The following is a 27,460-nucleotide window of genomic DNA, read 5'->3' as shown; positions in this document are numbered from 1 at the left end:
CCAAATGCAAAGTTATAGCAGACTGACTCTTTCTTTGCAGTTGCTTTGAGGACAGCAACTTACAGTGAGTGGTGACAGGCCGGGTCCCCGCCTTTGAAGTAACATTTCAAAGGCAGCGAGAACCCAAGTTCAGAGCACGCTGTTAGTTTTGGGCGTGTCGTCATCTCCAACCACTGTTTTTCCTACTGTGACTGTAGCATCACCAGTACAGAAGCCAGAAAACCATAACAACATAGATCTGCTTTGGTTGTTGACTTTTACTTTCCTGTAACCCTACTTGAGCTGCTCCACTGCTATGATGGGTGCAGATGTCAAAGGTCATGCTATTGCAGTTTTTTGATATTTTACTTTGATGACTTAGAGTCACGTTGCATTTCCTTTGACACACAGAGTAGCTGATTTCTTTAATTATTGTTTTGTTTAGTTTTTTTTTAGAGCTAATTCTCATTTCTAAAGACTAGCTACCCTTAAAAGAGAAGTAAAAAATAGACCCTATAAATAAAAGTTCTAATAACTTCTTAAAGAAAAAAAAATGAGGGGGGATTTCTCTAAAAGTTATCAGTACTATAAAAAAGTTTTTGCAGTTCCTGCTGATGGTGATGTACAATGACTCAACTAGGCCCGTGCATGAGGATGTGATAATTAAAACACCATTACACCCTGAGGCTACTTTACACTGGCTGTTAACACATTTGTCAAAAGCTGCTGGAAATTGAATGTATACAGATCTTTTTTTTAAATTATAATTTAAATTGTCCCATGCTGCTCGATAATCTGTCTGTTCAGGCTTTGTTCTCTTTTAACATAAATCTAAGATAGATAAACACGGCTCGCCTTAAGGGTTTTTGAACTGTGAAAAAAAATTTGACAGATGAGCAGCAGGTTGCATATGAAAAAACCTCAAGAACAGCAGCTTCAGTTTATTTTTAGCTTGATGTTTGTCAGTATTCACTCATTTACATCCATCTTAATAACTTAATTCTCTCTAGCTCTTCTTAATGTTATTAAGCTCACAGATGTCATGGAGTTTATTATGACGAAACATTTTTTCCTCGCAAATTTGCAAGATATATCTCATAAAGATCTGTCTGGGCTGCATGTAAAATGTTTTCCATCCTGATCGAGGGCAGAAATGAGATTGGGGTTGATGAGACTATTATGATTCATTTGCTATATCCCACGACACCTGCAAGGAACAGCCTGTGATCTGTGATGCACACACACACAAACACACACACATGCACTGAAAACAATATTACAGAGAGAAAAACACAGTCTCTCTAAAGTAACAAACACACACACAGTCACACAGACAAGTGACTTTGCTTCTTGCAGAGGTGCCGAAATGATTTGTTGCAGGTACTGATTAGCCTACCAAGCAGCTGTGTGCGTGTTACCCTTCCTTTAATACCCTCCCATCTCACTGTGATCAGCACCATAAGGCCCAAAGAGGTCGCATCAGTCAAGCTGAGACAGATACTCTTATTTTGAACGTGTCACTCTCTTGTATCACTGACACACAGCTGACTGTTGACATGCAGAAACTGCACTGCGCAGCTGAAACTCAAAGCTGCACACTGCCTGTTTGAACACAGTTTCTTTCTCAGCCCTTTTTCTTTCGAACATTGAACAGTGATTGTTTAGCGTGTTTGTTGATTGCTTCTAGCAAAGCAATACAAGCTGAAGCATCTCAGTATGAAATAGCCACTTTTGCCCAAAGGCAGAGCAACTGAACATAATGAAAAGACTAGAGGCCGAAGATAAAGATCAAATCACTGTATTAGGTGTTACTGCGCCCTCTCCTGACCAATGTTAGTGTTACATAATTGCAACAAGAGATGCCTTTTTTTTTCTTCCTGTGGCTGTCGAAGGGCAGTTTTATCACCCACTCAGAACAATCTTGAGACTAACGATGCCTTATAGATCTTAAAGTCACACATGTTAGATCTATTGAAAAGCACCATAACGCACCGTTTACTGGAGTAAGTGAATCATCTCTTGCTTGTTTTGCAATTAGACAAAAAAAAAAGATCTGGTTACTTTGGTGTTATCAGACTTGCATTGGTTGTCTGTGGCACTGTTTGTAACGACATGACTTCCTGATACTGTTTATCTGCTGTACATGTTTTTTTTTTTCCAAGCCTGACATGGCGTGCTGAAATATGACAACTCTTTGCCTTATAGCTCTTTGGGAATCACCTTGTTGGTGCAAAAATACTATTTCATGCCTGTCAAGCTGTGTTATCGTTGGCATTTTTCAGAGATTCACAAAAGAAAAGAGAACAATGAGTGAAAAAGAAGTGTCCAAAGAAAAGCATTCAAAGACTTTCAGAAAGTCTGGAAAACTATTCCTAAAGAGCACAAAATTACAAAAAATCTGGCTTTTTGGAAGAAATAAATTTTAAAGAAATAAAGGCTCGCTGAAGACTTTTGCACAGTACAGTAGGGGAGTTAGCTGTTGTGTCATTGTTTGGAATTAAAGTGTGTGGGTGCAGAGAAACTCTGGGAAAATGCCTGGTTTTCTCTCGCTTTTTTTTTCATGTGCAATAAAGATTTAAATGAACTTACTTCTCAGAGTTGGAGTAGACTTAGAATGCATCGCTTTCTTCTACTTATTCTCTGTGTAATAACTTGTATTTACATCCCCCCTTGCTTCCATTGGACTTTGCCTTTGCTTTTGTTTTTGTTTTTTTGTAATAAAAGGACAAATTTGAAATCCTCCTTTATTTATTTTCTGTGTTCTTAAATGACAAACCCACATTTATACCGCATTTAATAAATTATTAATCATGTGATTAGTTAAATTACGGTGTAAGATATTTAAAAAAGGAGAATGAGAAAAATGTGGGGTCAAATAAAAAAAATACAAAAACAAAAAACTGAACTAAATATGTATGACATGCAGACAAAATGATGAGACGACAACACACATTTGTGACACAAGAATTTACATTTATTTCAGTGTTAGCAGGTTTAAATGTACATTTCACATCATGCATACAGTTTGAGTACAAATACAATCTTTGCATATATCAAAATATAAAGGCTAGCTTTCTGTCGTTATAAGATTATACAAACTAAGTATACAAAAGTACAGGTACAGCTAAAGGTTCGGGCCTCGGAGGGTTTGACAGCTGCTTCTCTGCCTGGGTAAGAACCTCATGTGGAGATGTTCAGCCTCTACAGGCTGCTTGGAAAGGTTGTTGGTTTGTTGGAGGCAGTCCAGGATCGGGCCCTCGTGAGTACAAACAGAGTACTGAGACAGCAGTGTCACCAAAATGGATTTCATCATCACCATGGCGATGTGCTTGCCAATGCACGCGCGAGGGCCTGAACCGAACGGCTGAAAGTAGCGCCGAGGAACCTGGAGGCAGAACAAGAGGACCAATGAGATAAAAAGTAAAAGGAATGATGTATTTTCAAGAACACAAAGCTCAGATGATCTGTGTGGGTGTGGCTTCATCAGGCTGGACTGAAAGATTCTGATTGACGTGTTTCTAATTGCTGACTGGTGCAACTGGAACAAGTGCCAGACAAGAACGAATAAGTGTGACATCAACTTTTTCAACCAAGTTCCACCTCTTTCTAACCAGGAGAAAAAGTAAAGCAATGAAGGCACTACTCACATTTTTTTCAAAGTGTTCCAGATTAAATTGATTGCCTTTGAGGAAAAACTCGGTGCGGTGCATTCGGCCTGTGTTCAGAATGATGTTTGTGCCCTTCGGTATCCTGTAGCCTTCTATGATGTCATCAGACAGGGCTCGACGCATGGTGAACTGCACCACTGGGTGGAAGCGCAAGCATTCATTGATGAAGCTCTCCAGCACCTGCAGCTTGTGAAGATCCTGGTTCTGAGGCTGTCTCTCACCTGTAGCAGCAACAGACTGTTGTGAATTCAAGTTCTTCAGCCTGGAGCAAATGCAGTGAAATGCAATACTCCTGAGTTAATGAAGGTTATTGTGGCCTGGTTTTGTGGTTTTGGTGATATAGTTGGGCCCTGTTGCACTACTTATTCTTTTAAATGGGGTGTGTAAGCGTAATAGTAAGAGCTGTCAGTCTAGAGTGAAACAGTGCCAAGTGTCAAAATGTATATTTGATGTGCAGCAAATCAGTTATAATTGCATTTTTTCTTAACTGCTGCAGCCTCTTACCCACAACAGCGTCTATCTCCTGTAGCAGCTGCAGCTCCACGTGTGGGTTTTGTTTGAGGAGCAGAAGCATGAAGAAGAGACTGAGGGACAGAGTGTCCGGAGCTGCGATCACCATCTCCAGCACGCACTGCGTCACATCGTCAGCAGACAGCTCGCCGTGGTTCTGAAAACACAGTTGAATGCAAATATGCTGTCTGACCTTACTTGGTAGGCGGAAAAGAAATCCAGCATTTCACATGCAAAGAGGAACTGCTGAGACGGCTTGAAAATGAAAAAACACAAGTACCACAAGTGAAAGGTTTTACTTTAAATGAAAGTATATTTGCAGAAGGAGAATACTTCGTAGACTGACTTGTGCAAATATGAGCTCTGCCGTGAAGTTGATGTTGTCCAGCTTATCTGCCTGCTCCATATTTTTCCTCTTTTGATCTACAAGACGTTTAATGTCATCTTGTAACTCCTGGCTGTGAGATAACAGATAACACATATTTAAAAAGATGAAACTAAAGGTGGGCTTATGTATGAGACTGAGAGACTCACGCTGCTGTCTTGTGCCTGTCGTGAATCCAGGCGAACTTGAAGTAGATGTCAGGTTTGATAAGCACATTCTGCCATGTGTGAAAATACTTTTGAATCTTCAGCAGCAGCTCTTTCTCTGGATGCAAGGTAACATAAATATATTAGCATGCTAAAATTGTCCCCATATCTTTTTGATCCACTTCTGGAGACAAGAAATTCTTTATGTACAGCTCGCATGATAACACAAGTAACATATTCATGCATCCTATTCACCATTGAGAGGTACGTCCAGGAAGAGTCTGTTAGAGATGTCCACCACGGTGCAGCGCAGCAAACTGAGGACATCAACGTGTCCCAGGCTGTCCAGGTGGTCCAGGTGAGCCTTTGTGGAGGAGACGCAAACATCCATCGTCTGCTCCAAATTTGGGCCTGTCAGAGCTAACAACATGAGATGGTTTTATGATTTAGTTTAGACAAATATTTGCTGTTTAAAAATAACTTTTGAATAGCTGACTTTGTTTTGAAGTTCATGAAAGAGTTGCAGTTTTACCTTTAGCAAAATAGGTGCGTATCTTTTTCCACAGAGTTACGTTGTTGTTGAATATGATGCCTCTCTCGTTCATGCCGATGCAACTGAGTCCCTGCATGCTCCCAAAACGTGAATTATAGTTTCCGTTCTTCAGCACATGGTGCACTGCTGAAGCTCTGGTTTAAAAAAAAAAAAAATCAATAACAAAAAATACACTGCAGCTTTTCATTTTACTTCTTGACTGGCTTGTTTGGTAGCATCAGCACTGACAGATTGAGTTCAACTAACCTGCTTAGTATGAGCGTCTCTTCTCCGTTGATCCAGACTCTAACAATGTCTCCATACTTGTTATTGTAGTAGTTGCTGGCTGTGCCTATGCCAGTCCAGATAAATCTCAGATATGACAGAAGTGGGCCCAAACCCAAACAGAAAGAAGGACCTGTTGTATTAAAAAAGCAGTAAATATATTTCAGCTCTCACAACATTCTGTTGTAAAAACAAACAAACTCCTAATTAGAGCAACCTGAACCAACCCGGCGCAGTTTTCTTGACCGTGTGACTCCAGGCAACCAACAGCAGACAGACGAGCAGTATCAGCGTTCTGGTTGCCATTGATATTCCATGCGATTGGGTGGCATTTGAGGTCACGGACAGATCTGCCACCACGGCGTCTAAGCCTACAGGACTCATCGCCTGTTCACAAGTTGAGCTCAGATCCATGAAAAGGGTGATGATGTAGAGCAGCCTGCACAGACCCGTATGGTCCGAATGCTCACATCTGCCTTTTTATAGGCGGTCTGAGCTGGTTACGAGCCAGGTCAGGGTAATGCAAAAGCCACAACACTGCAGGAAAAAGGTAAACAATACTGTGGCAACCTTGAGGGATTGGGTTTGTGCTTGTGCCCTTGGGTTTACAGGACCTAGTTCAGCGGTTGCATGTTGGCGTGAGCTCATGTTTGGCATTTTGTTGATGAGAAGGTTTTCACCTCCTTTAAACTTTAAAAGAAGTTGCTTTGCCTGTGAGAACTTGAGAACATCAGTGTTATTTGCTCTGGCTGCCTATTAAAAATCAGCTTTTCAATAAATGCAAATTTTTCATCTGTTTTTACTAAACAAGCGAGACAAGGGAATGGATTAAATGTTAATATTGACATATGTACGTGCATTTGAATTATAATCTTCATTACATTGATTCCAGATTTCTGTTCAAAAGCTGACTTGGATTTTAGGTGATACATTTTCATTCAAAATCAGAGCTATTTGTTTTAATCAGAGCTGCTATGTATTCATATTGTACTCACACATGTGATCATATTACAGTAAAGTTTAAAAAATAGGCAAATGCTACCCATTTAATCCTGGCTTCCTGTGTTTTAATTTATTTGGCGTTGCTCTCAGATCCAGTGAAGCCAGGAAATAAGTTACACATAATACCAGTGTTAAATGTAGATGTATTTGTTTATTTGTTTATCAGATGAATAAATGAAGATGATATGGTCTATGCACTACAGTAAAGCTAGACTGATCTGTTCATCTCCAGCCCCCAGACACTTTGAAGAAAGAGTGGATAGCTGTAGCTAATGGAGAGACTGGTGTAAGAATTTTCCTCGCCAGAAAACAAAGTGGAGAAAAAAAAAGAGGTCATCAGTATTAAAGCTGGTCTGTGAATTAAAAACATAGAACAACTCAGTGAATATTGACATTATCTGTGACTTTTAGTCACTTTCACTTCTCCGCTGAGCATTATAAATTCTAAAAATCCTCAACATAACCCATGCTGTCTGCTCTTGTGCCTGCCTTTGTTTCCTTGGCTCATTCTGCATAAAGAACCCTGCAAACTCATCGCCCACACTCCGGTCCAAGAATGCGCACACTTCAAATGACTGACTGTGTGCTGTGCCCCTGCCTCGATAACGATGCCCTGTGTGATGGCGTAGACCTAGATTGTTCTGCATGATTAAGCGGCGACAGCCCCCTTTGTTTCTCCTGAAAAGTAGAAGTGTGCGTAACCTCATCTCTGGGCTTTGAGTTGTGGTCAACCGCATCTTTATCACTAGTGCATGTTTAGGGAGTTATTCAGAAACGAGCTGTTGAAAAGGTTTTATAAGTGTCAGAATATGTGTTATATGTAGGATTATATTATTACATCACATATTTAGATAAACATAAAAAATTAAGTACACCCTCTTTCAGCTCTAATGCTTTACATACTGCACAAGGGTTACACACAATTTATACAACCTATAATTTATCACCATCCACAGTCATTGCAGGAGTGGACGTCCCAGCAAATTCAGACTGTGCAGTTCTCAGAAAAACTGAAAACCTCAGCTAGCGTCTTAAACATCAAAGTTCAAGACAGTACAATTAGAAATAGACTGAAAAGGTATGGCTAGTTGTTTTGTCCACAGGTGAAAGGCTGTTCTCTCTGAAAGATCAATGGCACATCTAAAACAGTCTCCCTGAAAGAGAAATGTCCTCAAACCTCAATGAACTCAAACACTGCTTTAAAAAAAGAGTGTGCTGAAGTATACCACGTGTTGTTGTTCTTCTGAGGTTATATTTAAATAGCCTGCTAATATCATATATCATATATATATTTTTAATCACGTCCTGATGTAAAACCTCAGAAGTTAAAGAGGGTGAAGTTTCACTTTCAAACTAACAGAACAGAAGGAGAGACTGATGATTTTGACCAGCAGCAAAAGAAAGCAGATGCTCAGCTTTGTGCTGCCCGAGGAACCTTGGGGAATTTATCACACGATTCACATTTAAAGCAGCACTGGAGAGTTGGCCATGAGATGTGATAACACTGTGAAGCTGAACTTGCCTTCCCAACCAGCTCCGCCGCTGCACATTACAAGCTACATGCAACAGAGAGTGTAGCCTTTACTGTTTGACATTACACGCTGAACTCCACTTTATTCTTTTCTGTTGACACTATGAGAGGGAGTAATCCCTCACTTTTATTTCTGTAGTAGTCCTAATAAATTTTAAATTTCTGAGCAGGAAGAAGTGGGAGGGTGGATGAAGTCTTCAGGAAGGCTGACCATCTGTCTGTCCTTGGGCAGGAGTCCGAATTCGAACATGGACCTCTGGGAAGAACAGAGATAAAGCTGCTTTCCCAGCAGCTGCAGCTTAGGAAGGAGAAAAGGCTACAGGTGGGAATGTCAAAATATTGATTTAGTATGAAATGGAATGCAGAGAAAAGAAAAGAAAAGAAAAGAAAAGAAAAGAAAAGAAAAGAAAAGAAAAGAAAAGAAAAGAAAAGAAAAGAAAAGAAAAGAAAAGAAAAGAAAAGAAAAGAAAAGAAAATTATTATAAAAACTCATATGTACATGTCTGGCTGGAGCAGTTCAAGCTGTCCAACCACTGGCCATCAGTGACCCACACCCTCAGACCACAGTGCACACACTACAGAGTGAGCTCAGGGCTTGAATCTATGTTGCTTGGCTGATTTCTTCCTCCTCCTATGCTGAACCCATGTGTGTGTGTTTGTGTAAAAGGGCTGTAACGCGGCTGCAAGAGCATGTAGGTCAGCTACATGAAGTGAGCAGTGCTCTAAAACACCGCAGAGGCCAATTACCTTACTCATTAAAGCACTATTAAGGTAGTCACATCTTTGTTTAAGCCAAAGCAGGCAGTACCAGCTACCTTTTGCAGGGAGAAAAGCTTCAAATGCCTTCATTTCTTTTCTGCTGAATTGTCACCTTTCCAGTTAAATGTCATTTTTTAGTTCTAAATCAAAGCTGTGGAAATGGGCCATTGTTGCGACTGGTGAATGGAAGCTGTGAGGATGTGACAAGGACGAGAGCCGGGGGGAGAAATTCAAGGATACAGGAGGTGGGAAAAAGGAGAGAACTCAGTGGAGCTATATTAGTGGTAATATGTAATGATGAAATGTATTTTCTTTTAATGCCATATAAGCCTGACAACAACAACAACAACAACAATAATAATGTAATTGTGTAATAATGTAAATGTACCAGTGAACAGTTGTTTTTTTCTGGTGTATTCGTGCTTTCTTGTAATGTGTTTGAGTCCTCTTGTGTGTTCATCATATATGTGCGCGTGCATGTGTGTGTGTGTGAGAGAGAGATGTCAGTCTGCCCACGGCGGTGCAGTAGAATGGGTTCAGATGAATATAAATCAGGTGACTGAACAGGCGGGGGTTTCTCCCCAGACAAGCTCAGAAGATTGTGTAATGCCCACTCCTACATCACTGGTTTGCATGTACACACACACACACACACACATACATAACCCCATCTCCACTTGGTGAACAGCCACTGTATTTACCAGTCTGCCTTCAGACAGACCACCAGTATTGAGCTCAGATACTGAAGCTGACTAGATTTTATTTAGAGATTTCAAACAAGCTGAACGGGAGCTTAAATTTCCGCTAAAGTCTTCCTGTCTCTTGGATTAGTTTGAATTTTAGATGTTTTGATTTTTGTTGGGAGCATCTTGTTCCATACGGTCATAGAGCTAACACATCCTCTGTGCTGTTTCACTGTTCTTTCATTCTCTTTGAATGCTGAGGTCAGTGGTTGACCGCCAGAAGAGAGGAGGTGAAGTGGTGACAATGTGGATTCCCACACCCAGTATGACTCTCCCTCAGCGGATGGTGCTGTATGGGACGTGTGTCGTGGCACTGATGAACTCGATAGGCCTTCTGGTGCTCTTGGTCCAGCAGAATCAGCAGTGTGCCAGGCTGGAGCAGACAGAGGCACGGCTGATGGAGGTGGAGCAGAGCTCTGTGGTGGAGTTTCTTCAAGAGGTGCCCAGAGGAGCAGCAGGGCTGCGGGCGAGCGTGGGGGAACAGCCACAATATCAGTACCAATACTCCAGGAACAAGAGGAGCAAAGAAGTGGAAAAGGAGCTACAGCAGGAGCTGCAGGAGATTCGCCAGGAGGAGGGAAAGGAGATCAGTGAGCAGGAGGCCAGCCAGGAGGTCGGAGAGGAAACCGAGAAGAGGACGAAACACGAGAAGCACAAGCAGCGGCACAGCCAGCACTACCACAAGGCGCACGTGCAGGACGACATGATGATGATGATGACATACTCCATGGTCCCGGTGAGTCTAGATCCTTGAATGAGAGAGAGAGAGAAGGCAGGCCAGGACATTTAGAGCAGCTCAGCCTGCTTCCTTGTTTTGTGATTGCTTAATAATGCTGTCGCTAATGGTTCACTGGACTAATGGCTGAAAGTCGTAACGCTCATGGAGCCTGACGATCTGGCAGCGCCGAAGGCTCCAGATCCTGATTGTGGTAATATGATTACAGGAATTTTAGTTTAGATGTCCTAATCAAACTCCAACAGAATATTTCCAACACATTTGAATTTTAATTTTGTACCATTTCAAGCTTCTACTCAGCTACATTTCACAGAAAAACTGTAGTTATTTAACATACTGAGATTCTGCATTCAAATCATGCTCATCTTATTGAATATGACTTACTGTAGTCACTGCCACAAAGTAAATATTATTACATATCAAATAATAATAATAATAATAATAATAATAATAATAATAATAATAATAATAACAATAATAATATTCCTCGCATATAATTATGTATATATCTTAAATATTATTCTATATATACTGACTTAAAAGCACTATACAAAAGAATTTCAACCAATGTGAATAACTGAATTTGAGCCAATGAATGTTAATGTAACTTAAAAAAGGAAACATTCCTGACATTCTCAGTAACATTGAACAGTCTGATTTCTTTGCAAACACTCTGTGAAACTCATTAACTATCTTCTGATGACTCAGAGGGTAACGGTAAGGGTTTGGGGGCGTTATGTGTAGCTGGCGGATTTCAAGATGCATAATGGATGAAGTTAGAGCCACAAATTCAACTGTGAGACAATAGCAAATCAGATTTCAAGCTTCAGTCAGTGCAGTCTCCTTTTGCTCTGAACATGAACCCTTTACCCTTCTGCAATCAAAGCCTAGACGAGTAAAACTAGTCAGTAGTTTTTAAACTACAAAACAGAAACTGGATATTCTATTCTAGAGACTATCATATAAAAAGACTGGAGTTAGATTTACCCCATACATCCAAAGAAAGCGACATTTAATCTTCCTTTAGAGCACCTTGCCTCAGTGCTTCTTTTTCTCCACTTCCCTACAGAGTGTGTAGCAGTCAGAGTTAGTGATTCACTAATGTCAGCAAACAATCAGTTTCAACACAGCCAGAATTCTACCTGCACTTTAAAAATGTGACGCCCGCCTTGCATGAACTAGGGTCAGCATCAACAAGCCCTTAATCTCCATGCAATATTTTAGCTCCTCTTGCTCTTTCCTCTTTAATAACCTAGCTCAGAGTCAAATGTAAAACAGTTAATACTCAGACTGTAGTAACAGCGTTAGTTTACATTTCTCATCTACCCAAATGATGCCGGTCAGTCAGTTTAATGTGTATGTCAGGCTCATGTTCTGGCCTGTGCACAGAATGCTGACTCATACCTACTGAGTGTGAACACCACACAATTAACATGATGCTAACTGCAGTTTCCTTAATGGCCGCTGGTGTCTTTTAACATGAAGGGGTTTCTGAAGTCTACACAGATAATCTTTAACTGGCATGTTAAAAGGTGCAGGGTTTTTATTTATAATAGAGTAACTTTAGGTAAAGTATGCTGCTAAATTTACTGCATTAATATTTTTTCTATTTCCTCTTTTACTTCAGATCAAAGTGCTGATTGATATTTGCAACAGCACCAGGGGAGTCTGCATAGCTGGTATGTTTTACTCATATGAATCATGTGATCATGTTCAGAATATTACTTTAAAAAAATTCTCTAACATTTCTAAACTTTCATTTACAGGCCCTCCAGGTCCGCCGGGTAAGTCAACGCACAATTCCTAATCCAAATTTAAAACCTGCTGTAGAGTATGTCTCCTTTGTGGTTTAGTGACCCATATTCTTGATAAGTCTTTTTTTAATGTTTATTCTTTCGTTGAGTCCACAGTAAAGATTTTTTTGTGTTACTCTAGGTTTGCCTGGTGCAGATGGCCTGCCTGGACACAATGGGACTGATGGCATCCCAGGACTGAATGGACTTCCTGGGGGAAGAGGAAGAAAAGGTAAGGAATGAGTGCTTTCACTCGGCATCCATCTTTATTTTGTCCTCAGGCAATCTTGGCCATTTAAGCATAGAAGTACTGGTACAATGTAAAAGTCAAAAGGTTGAGTATAACCTGCAGAGAAAAGTATTAAAATAGCAAAAAAGAAGAAACAGCCACTTAAAATCCTTGGCACGCACACACACAGACTTCTTTCTGTCCATGTATCACAATGCAAGCAGAATTTATTCACATTTTTGCTTCATGAATGAGTGAAGAGTTTGAAACAGTTTTCTTCCCTTGCCGATATTATTCATCTCTGTGGTTTTGGGCTTCAGCTGAATGAACTGGAAAACTGTCTTCCAGTATTCTCCCACTTCACTCTGCTCTCCTCCACAGTGGATGGCATGATTCATGCCAGCAATTCAATGGGACAATTCATTTCAACAATGGGGCAAAGTGTATTGAGGTTACGAATACAATGTTCTAGCTATTTTGCACGGTGTTCTCCGCAGGGCCAGCAGGTGAGAAAGGAGAACCAGGAGAAAGAGGGGAGCGAGGAGAGCCGGGCCCACCCGGAGAGAAGATCCAACCATCCAATGATGCCATTATTGAGGGTGAGCAGAACTTTATTGACTTGAACCATTTTGCAGATGACCTGAAATAAAAATACATTTAAATGGATAACATTTAGACATTCTCTCCATTTGAGCAGGTCCACCTGGGCCTCCAGGACCACCTGGGCCTATGGGTCCTCCTGGCCCGCCTGGGCCTCAGGGGCCTCCCAGAATAGGGCACCGCAGAGCTCACCTCCAAGCTTCTCATAATCAGGGTGAGAGATCAGTCATACTTTGCAGGTGACATTTGTGATCCTAGAAACAGTTGTTGACAAAATAATTTTCAATGCAATCAAAGCTCTCGGGAAGAAGGTTCAAATTCTCTCCCCATAAAGTGTCTAATTGAAACCTTCTGACAAACTAGTCCATCAATGACATGACTAAAACAGGATGAAACTGCTTCTAACAGGGCTACATGCAATCCCAAATGATGAAACCTCACCTGTAAAGGAGACAGAAAAACTACACGAGAAGACTGCCAAAAGGAACGGTACGTTTCCAGAGGAGGTTGTGTTCATGTGCAGTCATGTGACCTGTGAGTAAATCCCCTAAGATTTTTTGTTTTTTCCCACAGACTGCCTGATTAAGTCTCTGATCAACCCCAGAAATGTGACAAAGATGAAAACCACATTTGGCACATGGATGAAGGACACCGCTCAGCTGAACGATGAGCGAATATGGGTGGCGGATCACTTTTCTGGTAGGCTGGTTACAGAGTGTCGCGCAGGTGCTCCTGTCCCCACTTTTATAATCTCCACATCTTTTAGCAGTAAAGATTTTGCTTCTTCTTCCCTAGGTCGCATGTTGAAGGAGTACAAAAGCATTTCCTTCTTCCAGAAGAACAGCAGCGACACCATAGACGTTATAAAGTACTATCAAGGCTGCGGCCACATCGTTCACAATGGTTTCTTTTATTATCATGCTGCTGGCACTCCCAGCATTGCCAAGTAAGCCTTAAAGCCACTCGATGCACATCAAGGTGATTTTTTTCATGACTTCCACATCCTTCATTTAGCAGCTTCCTGCTTGTGTGTTCACAGATTTGACTTCAGCACCAAAAGACTTCAGACTCTCACTATTGAAAACTCTTTTTACAACAACCTCGCCTACCTGCTCCCCAACTCTAAGACCTACTTCAAGCTGGCAGCAGATGAGAACGGCCTGTGGCTGATCTTTGCATCCAATGTTGACGAGAGCATCATGGTGGCCCAGCTGGACCAGAAGACCTTCTCCGTCACATCCTACGTGAACACCACCTATCCTCGCATCAAAGCCGGCAACGCCTTCATCGCCTGTGGCGTCCTGTATGTCACCGACACCAAGGACACCAGAGTCACCTTTGCGTTTGACCTGCTGAAGGGAAAGCCGGTCAATGTGACCTTTGACCTGAGGTCTGCTGGTGAAGTGCTGGCAATGCTCTCCTACAGCCCAAAGGACAGATACCTGTATGTTTGGGACCACAGCTACGTCAGGCTGTATGTGGTCCACTTCATCTCTGATGAGTGAGAAACATGATGTCCGAACACGACTGTTACAGTAAATACTGAGAGCAAAACGCCTGCAGACTTTCATCTATTCACTGCATCTGAAAACTGATAACTCAAGAGTGACATACAGTGTGTGTGTCACTGTTTTAAATATATTGTCCTGTGTTACTTTTGTGTTAAGTGAAATTGTAATTGACCGTCAAACTATTTCACTAAAGTAAATATGGTTTTGGTTAACAAGACGTTTGCGCTGTTGCCTCACAGCTAGAAGGTCCTGGGTTTGAATCCGCCACCTGGCCAGGGCCTTTCTGTATGGAATTTGCATGTTTCCCCCGTGTAGTCCAGCTTCCTCCCACAGTCCAAAGACATCCAGTTAGTGGGGTGAGCTCAACTGGCAATTATAAATTGCCCATAGGTGTGAATGTTTGTCTATCTGTTAGCCCTGCAGCGACTGCTGACCTGTCCAGGGTGTATCCGTCCTTTCGTGGAAAAAAAATGTCTGAATGGATGGATGAAGGAAGTGCTGTATTTACTGTACATGGAGTTTTCAAAGGACACAAGATTTACTAATAGTGTGAAAACTTATCATTTTGTATAAGCTGGCAGTTTATGCCAATCAAACCTATAACTCAACTTTTGTTGCCATTTGCGTTTTTGCATGGTGGTCACCACTGCTTGATTTTTATACAGATGTAACTCGTGATGTCCCTTCCCCCTCTTTCTGTACATATAGACAAACCAGCCTTTGTAAGGGAGCAGCACAGCTCTCTGGCTGCACAAGATAATAAAAAGAAAAGAAAAAAGAAAAAAAAAAGCGCCAATTCATCCTGATGAAATAAAAAGAATTTATTCACTTTACAAAGGTAAAACTGACCATGACCTGTTCTCTTACACACCTTCAGGCTCAAGTACCCTAATAGGCCTCTACTCATAATAATGGCTTCTTTTGGACTGTTTGATGTGCACGTACGCACATGAATGCGCGTGCACACACAGACACACACACACGACACCAGTGGGACCATTAGGGAAACACTTAAGATGCATACAGTACACACAGAGGGCAGAAAGAGAGGGAGAGAAACACAAATCTCTTTAATAAATACCATACATACACTTAACAAAAGTTACAACTAATCCAACTGGTATGATACAAACCAAAAATAAAGAAATGCCTTCATGTTTGTACAAGGTTGTTATATATATATATATATATATATATATATATATATATATATATATATATATATATATATATATATATATATATATATATATATATATATATATAATTTATAATAAAACTATTTCAAATGTTGTACTAGTAGGCCAAATAAAGCCAGACATTCATTTGTATATAATCGTTTCCTCTTTAATAACCTATTTATTTGAAATAAACTTTTAGTGTCTCCAGAATTTGAGTGCAAATATCTATTCCTTATGGATGAAACAGTAAAAACAACTAGTGAGGTAAACACACACTTACATACGGTAGACTGTTGCACATCTCCCAGTCAGATTACAGTAAAACCCCTTACATTCCTAAAATAAAAGGCAATAAGTTAAATAGTTTTACAAAGGAATGGTCAACCAAATGAACACAAACATAAATAACTTAAATAAGAAAATCAACTCAATTTAAAAAAAAAAAAAAAAGAAATCTTTGTGATAAAACCAGAAGTGAACCTTTGTGTTTCTGCTCTGGGGTGAGTGGGTGGGTGGATCTTTAGCGTTTTACCAGACAGATGGAAACACTGAAATCACAGTCACAGGAGTAAAACACACCGTCTTCCAAACAGGAATGTTCTAGCAGTGAGTCTGCCGCACAAACAGGCATTTGAGGGCAGGTGGGCGCGCAGACGTACAGATGGCAGACACAGCAGAGTGAACACGCACGCAGAGGGCCAAACTGGAGCGGGCTGAACCCAAACCATTGTAGGCCAAGTGAGTGATGGGCAGCCAGTGGAAAAAAAGAAGGGGGGGGGGGGATACAGACAGGTGTCACTATCAGGAGCAAATGCACCATCAACTCTTCCACGGAGCTGAGAAAGCTGGGCAAATAAAAGGCAGGAGGGTGGGGGGCAAAAACCATTGAAACAAAATGCAGATTCCAACAACTCGATTCACACTGGAAACCACTGACTTAATAACAAACCACAGTGCTGGTTACAGTAGATGCTAAGAGATTTCAGCTGTGGGCACAAAATGACGACAGTTACACACTTTTAAAATTTTTGCTTGAGCACTTTTACAGAGCACTATCAATAGACCTGTGATTGCACCGCATAACGAGAACAGGACATGCATAGCTTCCCTATGGACACACTCTAAGAGTAGAGATTCTTCGATAAAATTACAATAAAACTAGCTTTAAAATCAAGTATGATACCATTTGCTTGTAACTTTGTTTTCAGCCTTTGGGAAAATAAAATGTTTGCAGCTCCGTTTTTAATCGTTCTGGATACGACCGACAGTAAACTCATGAACACCGTTCATGCTGAAAGATGCCAACAGCGTGGTAATCTTTTGACTAACTCTTCCCCCAGCAGCGTTTCTATTAATGCCTACAGAGTGTTACAGAAGCATTTCGGTTTTTTCCTCCACTTTCTGACCCTTTCCTCTTAGGACCCTCAGAATTACAAAAAGCATTACAGGGCGTCAACCAAGCTGCTGGGGATATTGTAGCGGTCTGGGAGGACCCTCATCTTTAGGGTGCCGTCTGCTCCGCAGGTGAAGATTCGGTTTACGGGTCGCGTCTCCACCTGCATGACACCTGCGCCGATGTTACGGAAGATGGACTGCTTGGCGTGCTCTGTGCTAAAAGAGTGCATGAGCCCGTGGCCGGCTAGCTTCCACACCTGGGTACAAAGGAAGAGAGAGAGAACGAGAACAGAATATATAATTAGTTTCTCTTCCCAGGGTTTTCTGGATGGAAAAAAAAAGTTTAATTTAGGACCTAAAAAAAAAAAAAAAAAGAACCCAAACAGAGCATTTTTTAAATAATGAAACTGGAGAAATTAAAAACTATTTGGCTGGAGACACCACTTGGCATTTGTGATCAGTTAGCCTTTTTCCATGTTGTTTCTACAAAGAGACAAATGTGCTTTAAGGATCCAGACAACCCCCCCAAAAAGGTGGTTGCTGGAGGTTGATGGCAGTAGCAGGAAAAGACAAAGAGGTTGGACATAGAGTGCTAATCTGTGTTTGCTTTTGTCACTAGCAGGTTGACGAAGTTGCCGGTAGTTTGCATACCTTGACTTGTCTGTAAACACTCGCCAAGCAGAAGTGAAATAATTGAAAGTCTGATGCAAACAAAAAACAGAGACCGTCTGCACCCTTTCAAATGTGTTAGTTATACCGATCAGGCACAAATTTTACTTTGAAGGCGAACAGCCTTAATTTCTGGTTTCCTTAAATGTTTTTACATTTCACAACATGTAGAGTAAATGGCGAGTATTTCCAGACAAGTTGGTGTCTTCCATGAAAACTACAGGTGATCACAGCAATTTTTATTAGCCAATCAACTAAGTCAGAATACAGAGAACACATTTATCAGTAATAAAAATAATTATCAAATATTTCAGGACAGTAATTTCAACCAGTACTCCATGTGATTGTGCCAAACATTAACACACTGCTGCTTTGACTGTCACTGATAAATCCGAAGTCAGATTTGAATATAAAACATACAGTAGTCTGTGTTTTAGTTAGTTCAGCCAAAGTCAAAACAAACTATTTTTAGTGACAAGAAGAACAAGGCTTCCCGCAGCAGACAGTATGGCACCCACAGAGGCTTTATCATCAAATCAGTCTGAGTTTACATTAAAAGATAAAAGAATCTGAGATGATTAAAAGCAGCATGAAAGCAAGAAACTTCTCTAAATCTTTTGCCTTTAACAGTTTCTTGTTCCTGCTTATAACATCTATAACAAGAACGCAGTCATCCCGGCAGTGCAGTGTTTACCTTTAGACCATATCACCTCTGTGTTTTAAGTCTTTGATCTCGTCACCCTGCTGTTGTCTTCCTCTGTTTATCACCCACATGTAAATCACACCCTCCACTGATTGTTGTCCTCTTGTGCACCAGTATGAATGCCGTGCTTTCCAGTGCTTCAGGGTCAGCTTAACTTTCCAGACCCACACCAGGCTGGTAAGCCCACCGTATACCGGAATACTTAATAAACAAACCACAACAGCAAAGCCTGAGAAACTAGTGACAAAAGTGTTGTTTGAAGGCTAGAGGGCTGCACCAAATACTCCTCCAGTTTATGGATTAAAAAAAAAAAAAAGAATTCTCAGTAGTTTTGATGCTGAATGCTTTACACCAGGGGTGTCAAACGTACGGCCCGCGGGCCGGATCAGGCCCGCAAACGGGTTTACTCTGGCCCCTGAGATGATTTTGTAAAGTATAAAAATGAGCAGCAATTTTTCAATAAAGAAACTGCTGTTTCAATTGTGTCCATTGAATGGCGCAATAGCAATTGTGAGCTACTTTGTTTTGCCCACGAAATTTAAACCTGATGTGCTTTGGCGCCCTCATTGCCCCAATATGTCTCTGTCAAAAAAGAGAAAAGTGGATGCAGAGTGTTCCAAGAAAAATGGTCATCCTCCTATTTATTCACGGAAGTGAATGGGAAAGCTGTATGTTTGGTCTGTTCCCAGCATGTTGCAGTGCTGAAAGAATATAACCTCCGTCGCCACTATGCGAGTCTTCATGCCGACAAATATGACAACTTTCAAGGACAGCGGAGAAGAGAGAAGGTGATTGAACTGTTGGCGGGTCTGAAGAAACAGCAGTCTGTGTTTACTCACAGCCGAGACATCAGTGATGCTGCAGTGAAAGCTAGCTACCTCATTGCTAACGAAATTGCACTAGCTTCAAAACCATTTAGTGAAGGTGAATTTGTAAAAACATGTATGATGAAGGCATCGGAGATTGTGTGCCCTGAAAAGCGCCAGGCCTTTGCAAATATCAGCCTGACAAGAAACACTGTTGCCAACAGGATTTCTGATCTTTCAGCGGATTTGGACAGCCAGTTGAAGCAAAAAAATAGTCATTTATTGTGTTTTCAGTTGCAATTGATGAAGGCACGGACATTACAGATGTTGCACAACTGGCAATTTTCATCCGCGGAGTTGATGACACATTGACCGTCACCGAGGAGTTCGTGGAGTTGGTACCGATGACCGATACAACGACCGCAGCTGATATTTTCACCGCACTCGTCGGCGCGCTGGACAGGGTCGGAGTGGACTGGTCCCGCGCTGTCAGCCTGGCTACAGATGGTGCGCCCTCAATGATCGGGAAGAAAGCAGGCGTTGTAAAAAAGTTCAGAGATAAAGTGCAATCTGCAAATGGAGGACGTCATTTTTGGACTTTTCACTGTATTTTGCACCAGGAGGCTTTGTGAAGTTACTGAAAATGGATAACGTCATGAAGGTGGTCATCCAAACTGTTAATTTCATCTGATCCAGAGGCCTCAATCACCGTCAGTTTGACAGTCTTCTCAGAGAGAAAGACCACATCTATGGCCTGTCATACCACACTGAGGTAAGATGGTTGAGCCGAGGTGCTGTGCTGAGGCATTTCTTTGATTTACGAGAAGAAATTGAACAGTTTATGGAAGAAAAGGGCAAACCAGTGTTAGAATTTAATTCCGCAGAATGGATGCAGGACCTTGCATTTATGGTGGACGTTACAGAGCACCTGAATAACCTGAACAAACAGCTGCAAGGACTCAACAAAGTTGTCACGCAGTATTATGACAGCATACGTTCTTTCAAGTTGAAGCTGTTATTGTGGGAGACGCAGCTCGCTGGTGGTGATGCGGCTCACTTCCCCTGTCTGAAAAATGTGTGCACGATCCAAAGTGTGGCAGATATGAAGCGGTTTAAAGATAAAATAACGGGACTGTTACTAGAGTTTGAGCAACGATTTCAGATTTTTGGTGAACTGGAGAAAGACTTCAAAGCTTTTTGCTCGCCGTTCACCGTGAAACCCTTTGATCTGCCCGTCAGGATCCAACTTGAAATAATAGACTTGCAGTGTGACTCGGATTTGAGGGGCAAATTTGCCGCAGCTGGCTTGAACACATTCTATCAGAATCTCTTGCCAGGTTACCCCAACTTGACAGCCCTCGCTGCAAAACTGTTGTGCATGTTCGGAACCACGTATCTTTGTGAGCAAGTTTTCTCTGTAATGAGCACAAATAAAACAAAACTGCGCTCAAGGCTCACACACAGGCACTTGAATCACATCCTGAAGTTAGCTGCCGCTCAGGATGTGAAGCCTGATATTGATGAGCTGGGGAAAGCTAAAAGATGCCAGGTATCAGGAGTCAAATAAACTATGCAACCCCACTGAAAGTGCTGCATGAGACACCCTGATGTAGTTCTGTGATCTGTGATATACTTCTGTGAATCACTGAGGCACTGTGTGCTTGTGTGATCTTTGTCCTCAGAATTTTCAAATAACTTGAGATGTTTTGTAATTAATAGCTATGTTGTGCTTTTGGACACACTGTTCTCAGGCTCCAGCTTTATGTTTATATACTTTTATGTTGATGTGAGACTGTTTCTAATTGATTATATTTGATTTATATATTTAACCTATTCTGTGGTTCTTGTACTTGTTTGGGGAACAGGATTTCATTATTTTTATCTACATTGCTACCTACGAAGTGACACCCTGATATAGTTCTGTGATCTGTGAAACAGTTCTGTGAATCACTGAGGAACTGTGTGTTTGTGTGTTCTTTGTCCTCAGAATTTTCAAATAACTTGAGATGTTTTATGATTAATAGCTATGTTGTGCCTGTATTATTTTGAACATACTGTCCACAGGCTTTAGCTTTATTTTTATGTTGATCGTATTAAAACAAAGAAAACAATCTGAAGTTGTTGTTTTTAAGTTATATATACAATGATTTTACCAGTACGGCCCACTTGAGAATAGACTTTTCTCCATGTGGCCCCTGAACTAAAATGAGTTTGACACCCCTGCTTTACACAGTGCTTAAGTTCAATAACATTCACTGACGCAAAAGGATATTATTCCTCAGCACACAATGTGAGCGTGTATCAGCAAGGAAGTGAGTGAGAGAAAGAGCATGCGTCACCTTCATGTTGCCCTCTGCAGAGCCAGTGACGAAGAAGTCCTCAAAGGCATCCAATGCGAGGGCCTTGATGGCTGAATCATGGGCCTGGAAAGTGTGGAGCAGCTGCCGCTGTCGGATGTCAAACACGCACACAAAGCCTTTTCTGCCTCCAGTAATCAGCAGCTGCTGTTTAGGAGCATACTGAAGCACAGTGGCCCCGTTCTCATGGCAGGGAAAAGCTGAAGGGGGAGGTAGGAAGTAAAAGTGGATAAACTTGAAATATAGGGAAAAAGAAACTCACTGAAACTCACTTATTAGAATAAATATGGATTTCTCACCATGCACCATAGTATTGTTAGGTGAAATCAGAGTGTCCCACAGGCAAACATTTCTATAAATAACATAAAGCAAAATATTAGGCAGCTGAAAAAAAATAAAAAAAAGAAAAAGAGCAGTGTTTGATTAGTAGTCCAAATCTGACCTGTTATCATTGGACTGTCCGGCCGTGGCGATGAGACTGGAGGATGTGATGAAAGCGAAATCCCCGCAGGTCTTAGTGTGGCATTGCCAACTCTGAGAGCAAGAACAGGAAAATAAAAGCACATTTTCATTTGAATTATACAGACCACTCATATTGTGTGTGTTCTGCGACTGTGAATAAGGAGGTGGGAGGGAACCTTACCAGGTACGGTTTGGGGTTGGACGATGTCTGGTTAACCTGCCAGAGACTGAGGAAGCCCTCTCCATCAGCGACTCCACACTACAAGAATGTTTCAGAGGAATCAGAAAAATGACATCACACAAAACACAGTTGCTACTTTGTGTGTGTACCTTATTGCCCTGGGAGTTGAAATAGAGACGGGTGACTCGAGCGTTGCCTGCTTGTCTGAAGCAAATGAGTTGCTGAGGTCTGTTCCATTCAAACATCCTCACGCTACCATCCTGAGCCCCAGTCATGTCTGATACACAGCCCCACACACACACAAACCAGGAAAAGAAAGGGAGAGAGATGGTGGGAAAAGAACAGGAATACAAAGCAGGAGAAGCTATATAATTGACTTATACATGTTAAACATGTATACTGGTGAATCCTCTCAAAGTAGCACTCACAGTACTGATATATGGGATGGGATGTCATTCTCTTCACATTGTTTAGATTCCTCTTCATAATCTGAAAGACATCAATATAAACATACATTTATCTTGTAATTAGCTTAAATCAATTGGGCAAACAATTAAGTTAACTATCTGAAAACGTCAGGCGTGAAGATCAGCCTAGTGAGTGGTTGACGACCCCCTGAACAATAACTGTTGCCCGTTTGGGTTCCACTCTTCACAGTGTCACTACCACTTAGCGTGCATTTAGCAAGTTTTTGCAGACAAATTGGTTTACACATTAATCAAAGGCGACCATATCAATCTGCTACCATTCAGTGCAGCGCGGATCATCAGTGGTCATCAAGCAGTCTTTAGGCATTTTTAACTGGAACATTGGGCTAACCTAAGCAGTAACGTGATTGGATGATGGGCTGACTGAGGCACCGTCTATGTGCGCAAGAGTTTAAATCACTTTTATCGAATCTTCTTCTCAGACACACATGACACTCGTTCAGGTGTGCACTCGTTCAGACTTATACGCGACTATGGTAAATTACACACCAACACATCACTTCAAACATCAAGCAAATTTCTGCAGATCCCCTCAATATTCAGAGCTTCCAGCTCTTTTAGTTAAAACTCATTCCTGCACTTTCATGACTTCTTCAGCATCAACAATATCTTTAAAGTATTTTACGTGCATGTAATTTCACATTTTGGTCATGAAAAAACTTTTTTTCTGACCACCGCTGTAAAGACTAATTCTAAAACTGGACAGATAGCAGCTTTTAGACAGATGAAACAACAAACCAATTTACATGAAATAGAAGTGCAACTAATTTTGCTGCACATCAGAATATGATAATTGAATATGTTAAGAGAGCCCTCCTCCCCCTTCACATTTAACAAAACCCCTTCCACAGTCGTTTGAACCTCTGTGACACCCTCGGTCTTGTCCTCCTTTGCGTATCACACTAAACATTTATCACCATGGCTGGGACACGGAGAACCTATCTGCGTGTTACTCTGACGCAAATCTGTACCTTGGCTAGCCGTCTGAAAGGACTTCTGATATCTGTGTTTATATGTAGCCATCACTGCCACGCAGACACCCCCCCCCCAGTCTGTATCTGCATCTAAAGACTCAGCAGGCCAGCTGTTTAGTCGGCGTGGTTGAGCAGCGATAACAATAAAAAACAAACTTTGCCTGAAAACGTGCAAGCCCTGCAGACTGCTAAATAAAATCCTCAAATTAAATTGATTTTTTTCCAGAAGCAGAGGTTTTAAATGAAGCGTTTTCATTTTGTAAAACTACATCTAAATCTTTACTAATGAATATTATGAAATGAAACGACTGCAGAGTCATGCCACCCTTTCTATGAGCCCTGAAACAGAACTTAATCACCCCCTACTGGTTATCACTAAATACTGCATATGTACTGCTGCCTGGTTTTGCTGGATTCAGGTTGCACAGCTGTGTAGATATGCAGTGAAGAATCGCGTACCACACTGGCTCCCATACTGGTCTGACCACTACCGAGCCACGGCATGGATGCAGAGACTGGCATCTGCGGTGGTGCAAAGGGGACGGAGCTAGCCTGGGCAATATTGGTGTGTGAAGAACGATGATCTACATCATCAGAGCTGTAAAACAAACAAACAAAAAACAAAACGCAAGCTATCATTTAATCGGAGAGGAGACAGGGAGTGTGCAGTCCAGGCTTGGTGAGATTTGAAGGAAATCATATGATCGGCTGCTAGTCTGACCTGCGGGACTCCTTATCAAAGTCCTCCCCAATCCACGTGTAGGGCTGGACAGCCACTAGACTGGACACATCGACCTCTTGGACATCATGGGTGGAAGCCAACACTATTTCATTAGAGTTAGCCTAGGAAAGTAAGGAAGCACGATGGATAAGGCGAGACAACACATATCACTAGCTTCTCTGAATTCTCAGAAAGTAACTGCCATGTATTTGCTACTTAAAAAGGATTTCTAGAAACCTTCATTCAATGTAAATCTATCTAATAATCCTGTCTCCATGTACAGTGTCCTCAGAATCAAAGGAAATTATGAACCACAAGTTTTCCCCAGTATTTTACACAAGTTAACACCCACAACTGACCTTATTTATGGCAAATGCCATGATTATATCAGACTCCTTGTGGATGATTTTAGCTTTTCCTCCTGGGTAGCCCAAATCAGCCTCCACCTGGAAAAGGCAAAAAGAAAAGGAAAACATCAAAGCTGAAGAGAGAAACACTAAAATAAGGTTCTCCTGGGTCAGATTAATGGTAAGAAAGACATTTTTTAAAAAATAAATAGACTTTAATTTCCCTCTAGTAGGATAAAGATAGAAAACAGAAAACAGAAAATATTGACAAGTATGACTATTGAGCTTCTGGGCTGACACCCTCCAGTTAGAAAGCCTCGCCACCACACACTGACAGTGAGCATGCAAGTTAGTAGGTTTAAAGTATGTGCCATCTCACTTATGTGATTTTGAGTCCTGCAGAATCAGTCCAGCTAGAAAGGATGTGAGCTACACAGGGAGATGAGTTATTGATAGGTTTGGATATGAGGTTATGTGAGTGGATAAGTGTCCCAGTGAGAGGAAGAGATTAGACATTAGATCTAAGCCATAGAGCTTCGAGTAGATTTTATGCCAAAAAATTACCAGAGCAGTCACTATCAGGCCAAGCTAGAGAGGAGACATGCAGTGCTTTACCCCAGCGTGGCGGGATCTAAAAACAAACTGCAAACCAAACCCTGTGCAACTGGTGCAAGATTTCTTTTAGTGTTTAATGCACTTGCTCCTTCAAGCTTGGCTTCGCAATGACTCTCCCAGACAGACAAGATAGACAGATGCTCAGACAGAGCCAGGGCCTGGGCTGGTACAGTAAATGATACTACCTTATAGGAACTGCTAGCTCCTGCTTTGCAGTGTGGGCTTATATGGTCCGTATGGTTCTCTACAGACTACACACACACACAGAGGCAATATAGACACAGGACACACCAACACAGCACGACACGACACACATGCACAAACAGAAAAATAAATCATGAAATGAAAATGGAAAAAAATTAACAAAGCTGACAGGATATTGTATACTTGGTGATAAAAATGTAAGTAAGTCAGACATGTTGCAGCAGGTATGGAGACATGAACTCTTGATCTGACTATTACAGCTGAATTTGACATGATGTTATTCCAGTTAGCGACAAAGGTTTTAATTATTAACTAGGCATGAGGACATCTATAGGAGGTTTTTTTTTTTAAGTTCGACTGTGAGCTGCATTGGCAGTCTGTCATAAAAGTGACTGATTCAGACATCACAGAAGGCAGTGAACTCTCTTATACTTGATTATATGCTAAAGGAGTCAAAGCAAAGATAAGAAAAATATTAATAGTGATAAAAATGCTCACTCGGTGCTTTTAAAATAAATAAATAAAGAAAAAAATCAAGGGATGAATTTAGATACATGACTAAGAAAATGACCAAATTGCCATTTCCAACTAATAGACTGCAAAAATATTCCAAAAAAGATCTGGGAAAAAAATTAAAAATATCTGGACAACCGAGCATCTGGATACCGTTTTCCATTTTTAAGGGAAAACCTACTGTAGACATGCGGCACACTAAGAACTAAAGTTAAATTAAAAAGCATATAAAATATGTTATTTTTGTAAAAATTGTTCGGATACTTCACTTTGGTAGGGCTAGTTGTTTAATGCCTACACGGATCATAAATCTCTATGTTTACAGGTGTCGTGTCTTTACGTGTGGTTAACCTGGGCTAATGTCAGCAAATCCACTTCAGAAATTTGTTTTCTATGACAATCATGTGTTACACTAAGATGAGGAGGAAAAGACAGAATAAAAGAAAAAAACAACATAATATAGTTGCTGACTAACGTGATGTTCAAGTACTTAAAATTCATAAAAGAAATGATAAACTTCATCTAAGGAAAAAACAAAAATTAAATGCCATGTGCCGACCTCGCTCTGCTTCCTTTTCTTTGTGAAGATGTAACGGATTAATGTCTCCTGAAGAACTTCCTGTTTGACCAGGAAATGCCACAGACGTCGGGCTGGAAAGGACTGGTGGTTCCTTGTCCTAAAGAAAAAAATAAAGTGGATGAAAACAAGGTGATCACAAACAGGCTGTTTGTGGCTGTCACTTTGTAAAATCAGAAGCAAAGAAACTAACAGAGTAACACAAATTCCTGTAGTCTGCATGGAAGAAAACTGTCTTTAGCAGGTAAAGCCTGAAAAAACACGAAAGCTTGAAAAAATGTGATGCAATCTGGAAAGAAAGAACAGCCACTTTCAAAATTCAAGTTATGCCTTCTGGCTGAAACCGACATGTTTCGAAGGGTGGAACTTGTTTTCCATTTCCAGTCGATTTACACTTATTTCACTACCACTTGTGAGCAGTTAGCGAGCTGTTCAGAGAGAATACTATTTTTTCCCCCAGCAACCTTTGGTCACTAACTGGTGTCTACATCTGTGCTACTGAGGCCTTATATATTTATCTGCTGTAAGTACAAAGACAAAAATTACATATAGATGATGTAATACTCACTTGAAGGGTGTGTTGTCAGGCTCCAGCATGGCCTTATGTCGCAGTATTGCAGGGCCACCTCCTGTGCTGAGGTCAGTAGGGTAACTGTTGATGTAGTTGGGAGGTGGGCCATCAAACGTATTCATTCGCTCCAACAGAAGCTGCTCCCAGGTCTCTAAAGTCTTCAAGACAGCATTGCTCAGAGGGGACGTAACTGGCAGCTCTGTGACACAAACACATATACAAATTTGATATTCAGAAGCAAAAAGCTATGAAGCGTTTATCTGTGGATTCCATATGATTAACAAATT

The 27,460-nt window shown here is 41.1% G+C and overlaps 3 protein-coding genes across 8 annotated transcripts in view; 1 reads left to right on the top strand and 2 right to left on the bottom strand.

Annotated features, from left to right (window-relative positions):
• Window positions 1–2,854: 2,854 nt before the first annotated feature.
• Window positions 2,855–6,381, bottom strand: cyp19a1a (cytochrome P450, family 19, subfamily A, polypeptide 1a). The gene is made up of 9 exons (XM_085154637.1): window positions 5,733–6,381; window positions 5,488–5,638; window positions 5,221–5,375; window positions 4,944–5,108; window positions 4,692–4,806; window positions 4,504–4,615; window positions 4,152–4,314; window positions 3,627–3,868; window positions 2,855–3,364 (listed from the first exon to the last, which is right to left on the bottom strand). Exons 1-9 carry the CDS (start codon window positions 5,917–5,919, stop codon window positions 3,104–3,106), a joined length of 1,551 nt encoding a protein of 516 aa, XP_085010763.1. The 5' UTR covers window positions 5,920–6,381; the 3' UTR covers window positions 2,855–3,103.
• A 2,501-nt stretch (window positions 6,382–8,882) lies between these two features.
• gldn (gliomedin) lies at window positions 8,883–15,198 on the top strand. 2 transcript variants are annotated; one of them, XM_085154627.1, is made up of 10 exons: window positions 8,889–10,276; window positions 11,904–11,955; window positions 12,043–12,060; window positions 12,212–12,301; window positions 12,796–12,897; window positions 12,996–13,112; window positions 13,307–13,387; window positions 13,472–13,597; window positions 13,694–13,844; window positions 13,938–15,198. In XM_085154627.1, exons 1-10 carry the CDS (start codon window positions 9,734–9,736, stop codon window positions 14,401–14,403), a joined length of 1,746 nt encoding a protein of 581 aa, XP_085010753.1. In that variant the 5' UTR covers window positions 8,889–9,733; the 3' UTR covers window positions 14,404–15,198. The 2 variants fall into 2 exon arrangements, with proteins under 2 accessions (XP_085010747.1, XP_085010753.1); XM_085154621.1 differs by having other exon boundaries at window positions 8,883–10,276; window positions 13,472–13,844.
• A 456-nt stretch (window positions 15,199–15,654) lies between these two features.
• The window catches only part of dmxl2 (Dmx-like 2), a 41,762-nt gene continuing 29,956 nt past the window's right edge, over window positions 15,655–27,460 (bottom strand). For 4 of the 5 annotated variants that reach the window (XM_085154610.1, XM_085154611.1, XM_085154613.1 and 1 more), the window contains 13 exons: window positions 27,171–27,372; window positions 26,585–26,702; window positions 25,494–25,559; window positions 24,706–24,792; window positions 24,347–24,468; window positions 24,085–24,223; window positions 22,592–22,652; window positions 22,313–22,440; window positions 22,164–22,241; window positions 21,963–22,054; window positions 21,820–21,872; window positions 21,503–21,720; window positions 15,655–17,242 (listed from right to left, as the gene is read on the bottom strand). In XM_085154610.1, the coding sequence (XP_085010736.1) occupies window positions 17,033–17,242; window positions 21,503–21,720; window positions 21,820–21,872; window positions 21,963–22,054; window positions 22,164–22,241; window positions 22,313–22,440; window positions 22,592–22,652; window positions 24,085–24,223; window positions 24,347–24,468; window positions 24,706–24,792; window positions 25,494–25,559; window positions 26,585–26,702; window positions 27,171–27,372 (1,574 nt within the window). In that variant the 3' untranslated portion in view covers window positions 15,655–17,032. The remainder of the gene's footprint in view (window positions 17,243–21,502; window positions 21,721–21,819; window positions 21,873–21,962; window positions 22,055–22,163; window positions 22,242–22,312; window positions 22,441–22,591; window positions 22,653–24,084; window positions 24,224–24,346; window positions 24,469–24,705; window positions 24,793–25,493; window positions 25,560–26,584; window positions 26,703–27,170; window positions 27,373–27,460) is intronic. The other variant, XM_085154612.1, reaches the window with a different exon arrangement.

This window comes from Neolamprologus multifasciatus, chromosome 1 (assembly GCF_963576455.1).
Source record: "Neolamprologus multifasciatus chromosome 1, fNeoMul1.2, whole genome shotgun sequence".
In the NCBI taxonomy this organism is placed as follows: domain Eukaryota; kingdom Metazoa; phylum Chordata; class Actinopteri; order Cichliformes; family Cichlidae; genus Neolamprologus; species Neolamprologus multifasciatus.
The sequence above is the reverse complement of the archived record's forward strand: the minus strand, read 5'-3'. Positions and strand labels throughout refer to the sequence as shown.

Coding starts and splice junctions, on each gene's coding strand:
- gldn (XM_085154621.1), top strand. CDS start 9,734: ATGCTGAGGTCAGTGGTTGACCGCCAGAAGAGAGGAGGTGAAGTGGTG. Junction 13,113..13,306: donor CCAAGCTTCTCATAATCAGG/GTGAGAGATCAG, acceptor TGCTTCTAACAG/GGCTACATGCAATCCCAAAT. Junction 13,388..13,471: donor GAAGACTGCCAAAAGGAACG/GTACGTTTCCAG, acceptor TTTTTCCCACAG/ACTGCCTGATTAAGTCTCTG.
- cyp19a1a (XM_085154637.1), bottom strand. CDS start 5,919: ATGGATCTGAGCTCAACTTGTGAACAGGCGATGAGTCCTGTAGGCTTA. Junction 4,616..4,691: donor GACAGGCACAAGACAGCAGC/GTGAGTCTCTCA, acceptor GTTATCTCACAG/CCAGGAGTTACAAGATGACA. Junction 3,365..3,626: donor TGGAACACTTTGAAAAAAAT/GTGAGTAGTGCC, acceptor TTCTGCCTCCAG/GTTCCTCGGCGCTACTTTCA.